Source organism: Eurypyga helias, unplaced genomic scaffold (assembly GCF_000690775.1).
Source record: "Eurypyga helias isolate BGI_N326 unplaced genomic scaffold, ASM69077v1 scaffold3598, whole genome shotgun sequence".
Lineage (NCBI taxonomy): Eukaryota > Metazoa > Chordata > Aves > Eurypygiformes > Eurypygidae > Eurypyga > Eurypyga helias.
Genome location: NW_010266125.1, coordinates 1 through 16,061, shown reverse-complemented (window position 1 = coordinate 16,061; position 16,061 = coordinate 1). Strand labels below are relative to the sequence as shown.

Sequence of the window (16,061 nt, the reverse complement as noted above, 5' to 3'; positions counted from 1 at the left end):
TGGCTTGACAGCTACACACAGCTCCGTGCAAAAGATCAGCTTCCCGAGTAGAAGGAATTACGATTGCTCAGCTCAAGAATAAGGTGGGCCCTGCACAGGATAGAAACGCAGCAGCCTGACAACACAACGCTGGTGCTCACCCGTGCAACCCAACTGGACGAGAGACACGCACAAGCACGCACGGCTCTGCCAGCCGCAATGCCACATCACGTCCCTCGTATGCGCCCGCTTGCCCGACCTTGTGAGTGCTCTGCTAGTTCAGCTGATAAAAATTACGGTCCTGGGTCACTTCCTAAGTGCCAGTGACTTGATGTTAGTCATTGTTTCCAGGCTGTATCTATCTGGGAAACTTCAGTTTCCTTTCTTGGGTTGCTTGTTTTTTCCATGATATTAACTGCTATCTAGGGAAGACCTAGTCCAGCAGCCACTCGAAGGATCTCAGCAGGAGAAGTTCTAGTTGGGGCTGCTCTGCCTTGTTGCCCAGACTGAGCTTTCACATGTCCATAATTTCAGCCATGAGCTGGGTCTACGAAGATATCAGGTCCCAGGTACAGGCTTGTCAAACCTGGTGAAGGGTGGAGGCATTTAAAATGTAAAGTGTAAGGATGAAATATCAATTTTTTGTGCAAAGTCCATCTTTGGTGTAACACCAAAGAATTAAAGGGAAGGAGGGAAGTAAAATCCTGGGATCTGATAAACACCTTCCAAAAAGTGCTTCATCTGCAAAGATCTCACAATTATGGCTTAGCAGGCTCTCTCTGCTAGAGGTGAAATTATGCCCAGGCCTGGGCTGCAGCTCTCACATCCCATTGCAAAATTAATACTGCTTTTAACGAAGCAGCATGTAGAACAGCCTAATCCTGCAAACAGTGGTTGGACAAAATTAAAATATATGGCTCAGACTGATGACACCATAGCTCTGCTGCAGACTATTACAGCTATCCATCTGCTGAGGGCTTCCTGCTGCCAGACTGAGCATCAAAACTGAGGAAAAATGCTTACAGGAAGTTTTTATTTCTAGCAGGAGACCAACTGAATACAGCTTTACAGCCAAATGATGATTTCTGACAAGGCATTAGGCTAAAAGTGGGGTTTTTTTAAAAAAATCCTATAGCACAGAAACATAGTTTGACTCTACAGATTGGAGCAGGCTGAATTTGCAGGACTGGAAGTTAGATAAAAGCTTTGATTTGACATATAAAACTCAACAAGTGTGATCTGGAAGTCATTGATGGAGAATAAATGCAGAACGCAAAGATGTAGAACTTTTACAGCCTCACTTTTCAGGCCATATAACTACACTTTAGAATTTAAAACAGCTGCTGTTCACCAGCATGTCTCCAGTGCCTAATTTTTAATCACGTAAAGGCAGCATGCCAAGTTTCCAGAATCTTTTTCCCAGAGCATCAACAGTGTTCATAACATCTCTGCCTACTGATGAGATCATGAAAAGGACTCGTGCTTGTACCCTTCTCCATGTTTGGCTGAGACATCCTACAGCTTCCTTGGTAGCGAAAACTGCTATTAAGCATTGCCTTTCAAAACTCAGCTATTCTTCACATCCAGATAGGTGTTATAACATATAAATCTATTCCTGTGTAAACAATGGCACCAAAATAATCCAAACCAACTTCCCAGGAACTTCGCAGTCCTTAGCCTTCTACACAGGAACGAGCTGGGAATGAGACCATCTTTCTGATGGGTTTTGCCGTACATGGGCTCAGGTCTCCTCCGGAGCTGCATCGGTGCTCAGCTCTCATGCAGAGGGAGGAGGTCCGGCTGCAAGGGGGTGACTCCCACCTGGCTGCAGCATCCTGGGGTGAACGTGTGGATGGGAGAAAAGGACAAAGCACAAAGGACAAAGCACTGCAGGAGGAGGTCTGTGAGACCTCGTGGGAGGGATGAGGACATCTAGAAGGAAGCAACGGGATGAGTTGGGGAGGACTGATGGAGGTCAGGGTTCCCAGGAACTCTGGAGAGGGAAGGAGAGAGGAGGGAATTTCAGGAGGAGGAAGGCAGAGGAAGAAGCTGCGTGCTGGCAGGTCACTCCTGCTGTCCAGACCCAAAGGTGGAGGAGCAGGCTGCACAATCCAGAAGAGACATGATAAAAGGAAAGAAATCCAGATGTGGCGAGGCTCTGGAGTGGGAGAATTCCACCGCTCTCGTCTCAACATAGCAGTTTGCTCCCTGGCACAGGCATAGCTTAAGCAGGATCTTAATTAGGCAGTCTTTGAAATGAGGGAGAACCAAGAGCCGAGGCACACAACAGGGTCTCTCACAAGCACTGGGAAGCTGTGGAGGATATGTGTGTGAGCAGAGGGGAGGGGACAAATGGCTTCAGCCATCCGTCGTTTTGCCCGGAGCAGGATAAAACAGTCTGTACTTCCCCACCGGGATGCCCTCTGAGACAGGAAGGCACAAACTCCTCATGCCAGTTACTTACTTTCAGGCCTGGGGGGCCAGGTGAGCCAGGGTTTCCATGGGGACCTGGGGGACCCTAAAAAACACAACAAACACAAAACAGAGTCAAAAGGAGTCAGTAGGCATCTGTGTGAGCCCCAGGACCGGCAGAACATCTCAGGCCAGCCCTCGGAGCACACCACCATCACCCCGGGGAGACAGCTTCAACTGGGCTCTCGGGGGCGTGGGATTTGGCTGCTGGTCCCCACCTCCCTTGGCAGAGGGTGACATGTGTGTTTCACCACAAGATGTGTCACGACAGCAAAATGATCTGAGCACACCAAATAGCCCACAACCAGGAACAGGAGCTACTTTGGGGTCAAGGGATTTAAAGCTCTGCAAGGAGCCCCAGCAGAGAGAGATGGAGGACGGCAGGGTGGTAACAACCTTTTTGGCCAAAACGGAAGACGACACAACTAGTTACTAAAGGGAAATTTAAACTTGTTCAGCTATTTGAGAGTAACTCATTTCCTCAGAAACCAGATTTTTGTCTTTAGAGGTTAGAAAAAGAATGGATGGCCAGACAGTAAAATGGAGGGAGCAGAGGTAAGTCACTATTTAAACCACTTAAATCTATATTTTTGCATAGGTCTCACAAGGCAATGACACCAAGTATCTACATCAGACCACATACAGCACTATCTCCTTTTACATCATATTTTAAAACCACCCTGCATATTTTCCGAAGGCTATTGAAGGAGTTATCTAAAATAAGCAGCTAAGAATAGTTTATCCCAGGATTGTATACAGCCCAGAAGATCTGTTAACCTTTCAGGCAGAAGTAATAACAATTCTGAGTCCTCTTGAACACGTTCCTGGGAGATGAAGCAACCTGAAGATTCAATTCCAAGGGCTCCTGTTCTGCCAAGACTGTGTGTGAGCTTTACACCGCCGCGAGGATCACTTTAACGTACCCTCTAGTTAGAAGGAGTACAAGCTCGGGGATAAAAAGCCACTCAGACACTTTCTCAGTAAGCTGTAGTATTTCCGATGAGCGTTTCAGCATCTGTGGGGCCAAAATCTTCAAGGTCTGATTTCCAAGGAAAATCGCTGCAGTTAAACACGCGACTGCCATCCAAGTTCAGTGCCCTTGCTCCCTTCTGAGAGAACATCAGTGCGCCGATGTCTACTCAGTTTTATTTTTACTGTGCTGTAATAGAAAATAATGGCTTTTTTTTTTTTAATTATTTAGCTATTGTGTCTTGTGGTACAGACAGTCGCTGAGTGCTCAGGGCTATTTCACATCACAGGCTGCTCTGCTGTAAGAGACTGTTCAATTAAAAGGCCAAGGTTGAATTTTCACATGGCTTTTTCTTACCTAAATAAACTTAAATGTCCCATTCCTAATTTTTTTCCAAATTTTCACCCTGAAAATTCTTCGATATTTTAGCCTGGCTGTGAATTTTCAATGAAACTGAAACAACTAATGAAGATTAAGGTGTTTAAGTATCAGCTTGTCATTTGAAAACCCATATAGCTGCTGTAACCAGAATAACTGAGCACCAAGTAGTCTTAAATCAATTCATCTTTCCAGCAAACTATGGCATCATCTGTTCACTTCACCGGGTGGGACACTGAAACAGAGACTTAATGTGCTTCTTAAGGCAATTCAACAAGTCGGTGGTAGCAAAAGCGCTTCAACCCAAGTCTGCCAAGTCTCAAAAATATGAATGAAAATTAATATTAAGTGACAGAAATCAGAACAGTAAAGTCTCTATAAAAGATGAGTTCCTAAAAAGCTCTTACACGCAAGCAATAATCTAGGTAGCTCTGAACAGGGTTCATAAATCCAGACTGCTGCTAGTTTTGAGCAGGGAATTCAGCTGTTATTCAACTTTGGAGTCAGGCAGCTTGGCTCAAAGCCCATTTCAGCGCAGTTAGTTGAAATCTGTGCTCCACCGTAGCCCGGGGCAAGCTTAAAACAGTGTCAGACTGGAGGGAATGGCATGGCTTGGTGTGACTCCTAGCTGAAAACGATCTTTTCCAGGAGGAAACCTGGAACATAGAAAGCTCAGCTGCCGGATCAAGAGCTCTGCGGTAAGAGACAAATCACATCACCAACAAATTTTGGTGCAGAGCTAAACCAAAGCAGAGCAACACAATGATAAAAAGCCTTAACCGAAAGGAGGAAAGAAGGAAGAAAGAATCTAGCCCCAGTATCCAATGACAAAACATGTGATTACAAAAAACACAGGCTCTTGACATAAGATGGAGCCTTTACCACCAAATTCAATGAGACTCATAGCATGTAATCCAGGCAAAAGAAGGTCAGAACCCCATCCTGTTCCCAAAGACCAATGTGGTCTTATCCGAGTGAGAAGTGGCCACATCCTGCTGATGAAGTGACAGTGGGAAGTCCAGTCTGGCACACAAGAAACTGCTGTAACCAAGTCTGGGGCTTGTGCTAGACATGTTAAATTGCTCTCGTAACTGTGGAGAGAAAAGGGTGCAGTCTGGCAGTAGTCCTAAAAATGGTAAAAAATAACTGATCTTGATGTGTTCCAACATGGTTAGTCCTGGATCTGCGATTACACCCACATTCTTGGCAGAGGAGGAAGATGCGGTGTGGTACAGTTAGATGGGCTGAGTAACAAAAAGTAGAGGACAGCATCCGCCTCAGGAGCTGTTCGCAATACAAAATCTGAGCAGGCAGGCCTTACAAATTAATCCATGTGCCAATCTGCAAGCCCCAATAACAGTCATCGTGCCCCCAGGCTACCCACCCCTGTTTTACTAAACCCAGTGCAACGTTCATTCCTTCTCTCCTGCTGCGCCCGGCAGAATTACCCATCTCCAACCAGTGCTCCCAGGAATGGCCTTCATTCCATGGAGGAACAATTCCAGAGGCAACTGCTTTGTAGTTTTACAGTTAATTGCTATATTCTACTCATGATATTCTGGATTCATCTCAATTTCCCACTCATATCTAGAAACTGGGATTATCCTAAATATATTTATCATCAATACATTAGTTTTGCTCCTCTTTTCTACACCGGATGGGACAATGCTGAGACCACTGAATAAAAACATCCCACTGCACGTATTTTGATCTGCACATGTGCCAGTTTATCCCACCGCTTTGGCTCCCTCATCACTGCTGAATTAATCCAATCTAGCAGCAAGCCAACTTGCATCTGCAATCTTCCAAGCCTTGCACCAGAAATCCCAGCGAAAATTTTACCATGGGACAGCAGCAGCCCAAGACTCAGTGGCGTGGAGACCAGAACAATCCCCGAATGTGTTCTCCAAGCGAGAAGGGGTTTCCCAAAGGTGACGGGGTTTGTCATCTCCCTGGAATGTCTTTTACGTGAATGATGCTACTTGAGAACCATACTGTGCCACCCAGTTCATCTCGGTGACGTGCCTGGAGATGAGACCCTGCTCACAGAAGCGCTTTTATGAGTAATGAATGGTTCACAGCCTGCAAAAATTAACAAAAGTGTAACTGTGCACAGCTCCCCCCATTCCTCCAGCATTCACAAGGAGGGGGGGAAAAAAATCCTCCAAACTCCTGCTAAATGCTAGAAAGCTCCAGTCAGAGGAATGACCACTCAAAACTCATTCTGTCTTGGGGTTTTCACTGTGTAAAGCAACTTTTTCTGCTCCTGACCTACAGATCCCACTCTGACCTTTGGCTTGCTGAAAAGTGAGCTAAATATTTGATGTGAAGCCAAACAAACTGTTTCTTTAAACAGCTCTTTTCAGAAATTGGAAAATCTTCCTAATGGAATGAGGATACCGGGGAACCTCTACAGCTGACTAAGTTCTTGCTTGTTTTAGGAGGGAAGCCCTGCATTTTGAAGGAAAGGGAGATTTTTTGCAACCACAGACCAAATGTAACAGGGACATGTTACACTGGAACCTTGCAATCCTTCAAGCTACTAAGGTTCACAGGAGGATGGCAACAGCATCCCACGGTATCAGGGAGCACACGCACATTCTCTTCACCCATCCATTTGGATTTCTCCTCCATTTTTCGGAGAGGTTAGATGAAATGAACAACTGCAGCACGCCGGACCTTTTACTCCCAATTCTGCCTCTGACCTGTTGCGTGGACATGGGTAAAACTCTGCCTTTGTACCTGAGTTTGCTCACCTGTTAGAGAGGGAGATTGACTTCCTGTCAGAGCTGGCTCCCTAAATTATTTAAGTGTGGAAAGCTTGACCATAACCCTTTTCTTGCTGTCCCGGGAGCGAAGCCAAGAAACGGACTCTTGTCTGCCACGTGTCAGCTTGCCATCTTCACGTAGGAGGGGGAGAGATAACTAGGGCTTACGTCGCACTTGTCTGGAAGGCAGCATTTATGGCCAAGCATCGTGGTTCACACACCACCTAGTTTGCTGGTGTAACCAGACCATCGAGGACTGCAAAGAGTCACAATGTGTCACCACACAGACGCGCCGGCAGAAGCCCCTCACGCGGACAGTGAAGCTACTCGTGTCCTGGGTGAGGCAGGGCTGAGCGACAGTGGTGAAAAGTTATCACCCCCCGGGAGCCCTTTGTTGACAGTTGTAGAGCTTGTTAGCACGGCTCTGCTAGCAAAACCCAGCCTCCATCACGCCTCCCCACTACACCCTGATGTTTGAAGGAATGCAAAGGTCACCTGCAGAAACGAAGCGTTTTTTTTCCGCTCTGCGCGGGCTGCCATGCGTGTAACCCCAGTGCCACCGCTCACACACGACCGCGGAAAAGCTGTCCCACTCCACGGACATCGTGGCTAAAACCTCCATTCCCTTCCACAGGCACCTCAGACCTCACACAGACGCTTCCCGAGGCACAGAGCACATTCGTTTGAGGAGAATAAGGTCCCTTCCAACCCAAACCACCGCATGACTGATCTTTTGCTTAGGCCCCAGATTTCTTTAATGCAGACAGGAAAGCTGAAAACAATCCTAGCTGGATAGAGACAGAGAGAAAACCTCTCTTTGAAGCACACAACCAGTGCGGCACTGCCCGTACAGGTTTGCTGAGAAAGAGCCACTGGCCATCACTTCCAGTCATCAGATTTGCAATATTTTTACTCCTTTCCCTTGGGGTCCCTTATGCAATAAGGAGACGAAATACTCAGCTTTCGTTTACTATATATCTCTGCCTTCATAGTTGCAGTGAGTAGAGCATGGATACAGTCTGAATGCTGAGTGTTAAGGCGTAAAATTCCTCCCATGCTCCTAAAATGGGGTTGGTCTATAAAAACCGAGGAAATGGCATTATGAAGAAGACTGCCACTATGCACTTAGCTACCCTACACTGGGTTGCACTTCGTTAGTGCAAACCAGGTGGCATTGCTTACGTGGAAGAGCAACATTCAGGCTGCACAGGCAAGTCCAGTGGTACTTATCTGCTGGAAACAGGGAGACAGAATCGTGGGATCGGCCAGCTTTTCTTACAAACCATCCCTGACCACGTTGGCACCCCCAAAGAAAAACTAATCAGAGCTTTCGCTTTACCCTGAGCAACAAGGGGTGAGAAAGGCAAATAACCCAGAGACAATATGGGATTCAAAGGAGTGGAAATACTGTGCTACATCAGCAAGACAGCCACTTTATGGACTTCACAGCTACAGAAGGTCATGAGGCAAATGCTGCAACTCGATTTTCAAATGAGTCAAGTAATTGTATAAGCATTAATAATGTAGAAATTATGCAAGCTACAACAAGGGCAATTATGTTTCATGCTTTAGACCATAATCTACATTGGTGACAAGAAAAAATCCTTTCTTTCCCCTGGCAACCAGCACTGCAAAGTTGCATGCGACATCCACCTCCTCTCAGCATGTCCAAGCTTGGGCTGGAGCCTCACGGGTTACCTATGGGCTGGTGTAAGGACTGTGCAGCTGCTTTGTTTGAGAAACAGGTTAGGAGAGGTGGAACACAATCCCTGGAGTGTTGCACACTTATTTTTAAATGGCTCGTGCAACAACAAAAGCAAAAGCAGCAAGAATTTCCCTAAGCCTGTCTTAGTATCTGGCAGCTCCTCTTCCCTGCAATGAAATCCTTAAACCCCAAAGAGCCACAAGAAACAAGTACTAGAAGAAATACACTGCAAACACAAAACAACTTATGCACAGAGCAGTTCTATCTCCAGTGCTTCAGGCCAGACATTTAGAGTGACCCTTTTGCCCCCTCCCAAAATTAGCACAGCCTCTTTGCAGAGGCCTGAGCCAAGCCAGGCTCAGCTGTGCTGAGCACTTCCGAACTGGGAACTCTTTCCTGGGCCAATTCTCAGCACCTCTGGGCAGGGACTGAACTCAGAAATCCTTTGTTGCTTATTGTCTTTCAGGGGATCATCTTAACTATAGGCTGGAGAATGACACATCTGGGGAATAACATACTTTTTTCTTCATAAAAAGTCAATTTTTGGCAGGTAATGCAATTTGGATGTAGAGCTGAAATTTGGTCACTCACACAGCAGGCAGGGGATGCAGCTGGGGTCTCCAGTCATGGGGTCTAGTTCACACACCACAGGACTGCAACAAGTAACACCAAACATCTCGAGAGTAGCGAGCTGGAGTAAGAACAAACTTTCTTGGGGACTTGCTAAGAACTGCAAACTCTGGGCAATGCGCTGATGTGGTTGATGCTCGGGTAGTTGTAAACAGAAGACGTTAGGGCTGTATGACCAGTTGGGCTGATGTTACACTAAAGAGCATACCTAACGTGGAACGGATTGTCCCGTCCATAAAACACATGAGCCTGGTACTACCTAAAGCCTTACACTTAGAGCAGGAATCAGTATCCAGGTCTGTGGACATCCACACTCAGGCTGCAGCGGGTCCTGCAGACCTCCTGGTGTTTACTGGTGTAGAAAGGAGGTGCGTTTACTGGTTACTGCAAGATCTCACAGGACTGTAACAAGTGTCCTCAGGGAATGCACAGCCTTCCAGCTCTAAGCCTTTTGGTTGTTCTTTAAAGACATTACATGGGGTTGAGTTTTAGCCAAGTATGTGTGAGGAAATCTCTCTCCGCTGCCAGGCCAGGATGCTGGCTGGATCACGGATCCAAATATTCTCTTCTTCCAGCCTCAGACACTCGCATCTTTTGATTCCCAACCCACATCAGCTCAGCGCTCAGGAAATGGGCTCCATGACCGTACCTTGTGGGACAGCACCTTGCTACCATGAAAATGGTGCCAACAGCTAACCGTATCCAGGTCAGGCACGTTGCCCAGCTGTGGGAGACTAGGTCTGCAGCTAGGTCAACGCAGAAAGCTTTTCTCACAGCTAGCTGCAGCACTCAGCACCAGATGTTTCCTCAGCATAGCACTCAGTGTTCTAAGATCTGCATCAGAATTTAATGTGAGGAGGAAGAAATTAAGGATCTTGTAGAACAGCACAAGCATTTTGTTCTAGATCCTGAAAAGGAGTTCAGAGAGCAAGTCGTGGTCTGGGGAACATGAAAGCTCATCCTTGTGTGTTGAGTCCTTGGTCCTAGACCATGGTCCCACTAGTGAAGGCATAGTGACAGTGAAGGACCTCAAAGGAAGCACTTTGGGAAGCTGGGGAGAGTGAAGGACGAAACAAAAAATCAGCCAAAGCTAATATTCAGCACTGGGTTTGTAAAAGGAATGGATACAGGGAACAATGTGAGACAGGGCGCTCATTCTTCTGACAGCCATTTGGAAACATTCATCCCCAGCTTTTGCGGATGCGAAACCTTAGCTCAAGGAGGCTGCAAATCTCCAGTGTAGCCTCCTGAAAACCTTTCACAGGGAATGAGAGAAAGGAGGAAGGCCAGACCTCACCAGCAGGGCTTGAAGCAATCATTACTCAGCCATAGAAACATACATCAGCCCTTGGAACAGTAGGACAGGCAGATGCAAATACAAACGGAGGCAAATTTTTAAACTACTTACTCGGGAACCTCTCTTGCCAGGTGGTCCTGGTAAGCCCGGCAGACCTGGTGGACCCTAGAAAAAACAAAAGTAAGTATTAAAGATGGCTCTCCAACAGGATGGTGCTCCTGACAGCGTTTCATGGAGATCCATAATACAAGCCTTGGGAGAAAACCTGGGAAGAAGGGCCATTTGTAACACCACAACCAGAATTTCCCTTCAACTTAGGCTATTACCATAAAGGGATAAAAGCCATACGCAATAACTTCTGCAGTAACATATATTTCCACAGAGCAGAGACAGAGCGTTCACATCCTTGAGCTGTGGAGTGCATTGCCGTGATCACAGCTGTGTTTCACGCTTCCAGTTTCCTGGACCCATGCTGTATCACAGGGGTAACACAACTGTCTCTCAGCTTCAGTTTCCTGCTACGTGCTAGCACACAACAGAAGTAATGTGTTAGCACCTTGGCGAGGGAGGGACGCTGTGTGTTGTAATATACACCAGCTGAGGTCGCACAGTTCTTGGTATTGTAGGTTCCTACAGGAGTTGCAACATAATCGCATCCCAGCACTTCATATTTTAAAGCAGCGTGTTATAAGATGTAATAAAATCGGTGTCAATGTTGGAAATTCTTAAATACGGCTCTGTAATGCAGAAGAGGTCAAGTCATTCATGTCAGAGTAGTGGGAGTTCTTGGAAGAGGGTGAGAACAAAGTGGAGATATCAGGCGCCCAGCTGTGCACTGATCTAAAACAGGTTAGGAGAAAATACTTAACCAATGAGGCTTGAACTCCTCTGAATTTATTCATTTATTTATTCATTTTTTTTCAATGGACTGGAGAATTCAGATTTCTGGAAAGCCATTTGCAACTCCTAATAACTCCTCAAAATTTCTTTTCTCCCATGCCAGACATGTCTAACAAGAATAACTGTTAATTAAAGTGTCTCCCAGAGGATTTATATTCTACTAGCTTGTTACAAAAGACAAGTTTTCATCGCATTCAGGGGAGAGAGAGCTGCAGACTGAAGGATGTTTGGAAGGCAGCCTGAGCTCTCCAACTGTGTGGTGGTCAGGAGAGCAGGTCTCGAGGGAACGCTCCGTGGGGAAGATGGGTGCAGCACACGGAGCAAGTGCAGTACAAGCCCCACGGCCACCCTCTGGCCCCAGCACGGCCTCGCTCCCTTCCCACCAGCCCATCTCTGCAGGGCCTCACGTGCACGACCGCCCGGAGCGGAGCCTGCTGCATGCCTGACCCTGCCGCTGCGGGCGGACAGCCAGGCACGACTGCTCAGGTTCTGCAGCGTGCCACTGGTCCCCAGCAGGAGTGACTTCATGATCTCTAATGCAGTCTTCAGGAGTCATCACGTGCATGATATAGTGACAAAAATAAACCCTGGAGATCCATATCCAAAATCTCATGCTCAGAATAAGGTTTTGAACAGAGAAAACCTGCCTGAACCATGTAGGTAACTGATGAATAAACACTCCCTTAATATTATCAACCTTCCTATAGCAGCAAATTAATTCATATAAAAGTGATATTTTAAAAAGAGACATCCAGCTAAACTCTGTACAGTAGTAAAAAGTCAAAGGGAAGAATAAGCAAAGCCCAGGGTAGGTCTCTGTGCTACTAACTAGTCAGGACATGGAATGAATCATAACTAACTTTTTTTTTCCCCTGTAGTTATTTCTATCTGTAGTAAAAATTACAAGAAAAAGATTGTTTTGAAAGCATAAGGGCCTACACAGCACAGAATAGCTAATGCCCCACACTTAAACAGACCGGGGTAGACTTCTATCACCGTATCCCTCACTGCTACTCCCCAACACTGCTGCCTGCCCAGGGGATTTCCAGTCTCTCTAGCCTGGGATGCTTCATCTGACCCCTTTGCAAGCTGGTTATTGCCAGCTTACACAGTATTACTGGTCCTTGTATTAACAACCCTCATTGATACAGCTGACCCTCATTTCAGCAATACACACAGCATTTTAACCTGCCATTGTGCCAGCTCAGGGCCCCGTGCATAATGCAATTATACAGCTGTGCAAATAGACACATGATTGTAGGGGTTTTTTAAGCCTCGTATATAATTGTGCTCCAGAATCCAAGCTTTTATTAAAAAAATCCCCTTGCCCTTTTAGTTGGGAAGATAACTATCAAAACATGAATCCAATGCAACTGATACCGCAACCGTTCGCAGAGTTTACCAAAGACTAAGTCACGTCCTTAACCTCTTCTCCATCAAAACCCATCCCTGTTTACCCCTAAAAGGAGAAGTAAAAGGGAAGATGCAATGGAAAACTGCGTTCCACGCGTACCAGACCTGAGGCGACCTTTTCCACCTTCCTGCTAACAGCAGCTGTAATTGTACTTGGCCACTTGAGTAAAAACCTCTTCCAAAAATGTGGGCTCTTCAGAATAAACTGAAGCTAACATAAAAATAAGGAGTTAATACCTGCACTGGAGTGGGAATACGGCGTTAAGGGAAAGGCACGTAGCTAGAACAGCACAGAAAGACCACGTACATAATCCAGGAGTTCCTATTGCTTTGCTTTGGTTGAATTTGTCTTTCCTTCAGCCTTTCTTTTTCCCTCTCCTGAATAGCAAGAGGAATAAGGTGACTGTGGGATGAGTGGCTAAAAGGTACCAGCCATTCTAGCAACTGCGTAAGACAAGAATACAACCATGTGCGAATCAGAAGTAAGTTGAGGTGGAAGAGGGCTGGCATAGCTGGATGACCAGAGGTCGCCGTGAACACGATGCACTTCAAGACCACCTTCTAGGTTCTCACATGGTTCTTTGGCAGTTGGATTGGATGGGACACGTATTGTGCCCTCCTAGTAACTCACTTCTCCTCTGCCCTGTACATATGCCTCTGTATCATCCAGCTCCAGCTCTGGAACATGAGGCCCACGTCAGACTGGCTTTGCCTGGGAAGAGCAATACTGAAACACACGCAAAGAAAAATGCACATCCGCAGAGGCAGCCAGAGAAGAGTAAGACTGGATCAGGGCCCAGCTACTTACAGATGATGGATGAAATTCCACTTAAAACATAAGGCTCCGAGACACGGAGTAAGAGACGCCGACCAGCCAGCCACCTCGCAGCAGGCTGCTAGAGCCCGCCTGGAGGCAATGCCCATGTCCCTGCACTCGGAGACATCTCCGCCCTCAGCCCCAGTGCGGGGAAGAGCTAAACTGACCACACAGAGCCTCTGCGGACATTCCCACTGATGTCTTCAGAGCATGCCCAGGGAAGTCCACAGCGAGCAGCGCTCTGAGAGGCAAGAAGGCATCCTTTTCCTGGCAGCTGGAGGAAGACATCACTGCCCTGCTCCTGCCCGCCCATTGCAGGGACGCCCCATGAGATCGGCAAAGCTGACGGCCTCCCGCAGCGAGGTACCGTTCCTAGCACTTCGGTTCTAGCCTCTGGCTTCCTGCCTGCTCCTTTCCTCAGAGAACACACACCCTGTTATCGCACAGAGCAAAATCAGAGATCAAGGAGAAAGGTGGCAGAAGCAGATACTCTCTCTTCTCAAGCCAAACAGCTGAATCATTAACCAGTTCTGTGAAGCAGCTAACAGCAGCCACATAAAAGTTTAACCCTTCTCAGTTTCCCACGGTAGCATTAACAATGATGACTGATCCCACCAAATGATTATAGGATTTATTCTAAGCTGCTGCTGGGAAACTTTCTGGCACAAAAGGGACTGTTTTCTTAGCTTTTTGAGCTTCAAACTGCAAGTGGAAAATTGAACTAAAGGGAAATACATTGGACCCTGAGGACAAGAGAAATCTCACCATTTCCTCTTGCTGCTGAGATCAGGCAGTTTAACACCTCTGCCTCTCCCACACTGTGACCCTCCCCACTGTGCTTCCTCTGCCCGCAGCAACGCACGCCCCTAGGAGCTGGGTGCCTTCAGATCTCCGAACCTGAGCAAGACTGAGCCTGTTCCGAGGGGGCTTCAAGGAAAGCATAACCGGTAGAGGATTTGGTGCTGGTGACGTGGGAAATGACTCGCTTCCTTTTGAACGGCTACTGAATCAACTGGCTCGGATAGCAAAGTGCTCCCATACCCCTTTCCCCAGGGCCAAGTACCCAGGACACGGTCCAGCTCATACTCCAGAGCACACAGAGACTGACACATATATGCTTCAGGGTCCCTCCAACCCCTCCTGCCTCCCCTGGTCTCCCCACACAGCACCAGTGGCACAGACCTCCTTTATCCCAGAAACGGGTGCGTTTCAAGGTGGGCATCCTGCACTGTGCAAAACACCGCAAGGTCTGCAGAGGGAGGAGAGAACATTCTTCTTCCTCAGATGCTGATGCGTGTGGTAAAACCCAACTTAAAAGGAAGTTCAGAAAGCACATCAGAAGTTTCTCACCACACCCATCAAGCTGTGAGCAGCGAGGTTACCCCTGCAGATGGAGAACCTGCCTTGGTTTCTTCCTGGAGGAGGACGAGGCACATTTCACACACAAGGCCACTGCCACGAATCCACCGTTCAGCCCCGTGTGTCTCAAAGCAGCAGCACGGAGGGACTGAGCAGCTACATGGGCAGCACTAGAATTAAAAATCCCCTGCTCAGGAGAACAGGAGAGAAGACCACCTCCTCTTCAAAAGACATGCCAACCCCGCTTCTCCTCACTGCCTTGCCTGGCACTGCACCGAGGGGGAGACAGGACCTGAACCAAAACCTGGCCTGAAGTACTGCCCAAAGCAAATCTGGATTTTTTTGGGGAAAAAAAATTAAGCTCTTTGGTTACTTTCTTCTCCAAGGCAGACTTATCATATTAAATTTGGACACGTCTGGGTTTCAATCATTCTAAAAAGAAAAAGCCCTCATAATTCTGGCAGGAACTGAGGTGTTGGTGGAAAGCCAGTCTTGTAACATGACTTTTGCAAGAGACACAGATATTTATCCCTGGTCTGTACAACACCTATCACAGAAGAGTCCTTCTCCACAACTGGACTCCTAATTGAGAAGCAGCACAACAGATAACAAAATATTAGCATTCCAGCTTGATGGAAGCAGCTTTTCTACAGGGATGTTTCAGGAACAGTCTCTACGCGAGGCACTTCGGACTCGAGGAATCTCAGTCCTTGGAAGGAAGTCTGAAGGGGTATGAAGAAATAGAGGGATCCCATATTCTATCACTCACTTTGTGTTTTTAAAAGGTTTATAAAAATACCTGCATATATTTATATGTGCATCCTTTGACGCACATTCATCACACTCCCAGCTACTGCTCTTCGAAATGAGCTTTGTTTTCCGCGAATAGAGCTCTCCAATGCTTAGTCATTTGCCTGCAAAAAGGACTTCCCTTTGGGGATAGTTCTGGTTAAATTAGCAAAGAAATTATGATCCAACTGTGCGAGTGAGGCTAAAACTTTTCCCATGTATTATACAATGCGTGCGATCTGCTTTTTTTGTTTAAATATGACTCATTCATTAAGAGACACTCGAACACATTGTGTGTTCCTTAATTTATCATAGACTGTCAGCTTGAGTAGCCTTTTCTGGTGCAAGGAAGACTGGAAATAGGCACTTCATATTTTATCAGCGTTCCCAATCACCTCTCTCTCCCCTACCCACTGATTGATTTGGCAAGGATTGCCTATTTCTGAGAGGAGCTGGGCTCCAAGACAAACTGCTCACGCGGAAGATGGCAGCTGGAGCAGTCTAGACCGGGGACGCGGCTCGAACCCATCTGCCTTGGAGAGGAGGCTGCCTGCCAGCGTAACGCCGCACCTCGGGCTGGGCCG

The 16,061-nt window shown here is 47.0% G+C and overlaps 1 protein-coding gene across 1 annotated transcript in view; it reads right to left on the bottom strand.

The window, feature by feature from the left end:
- The window catches only part of LOC104513550 (collagen alpha-1(XXVII) chain-like), a gene marked incomplete at its 5' end in the record, with an annotated part of 27,261 nt that extends 16,897 nt beyond the window's left edge, over window positions 1-10,364 (bottom strand). The window contains 2 exons of the mRNA XM_010156945.1: window positions 2,444-2,497; window positions 10,311-10,364. Coding sequence (XP_010155247.1) covers window positions 2,444-2,497; window positions 10,311-10,364 — 108 coding nt within the window. The remainder of the gene's footprint in view (window positions 1-2,443; window positions 2,498-10,310) is intronic.
- Between the last annotated feature and the right edge of the window lie 5,697 nt (window positions 10,365-16,061).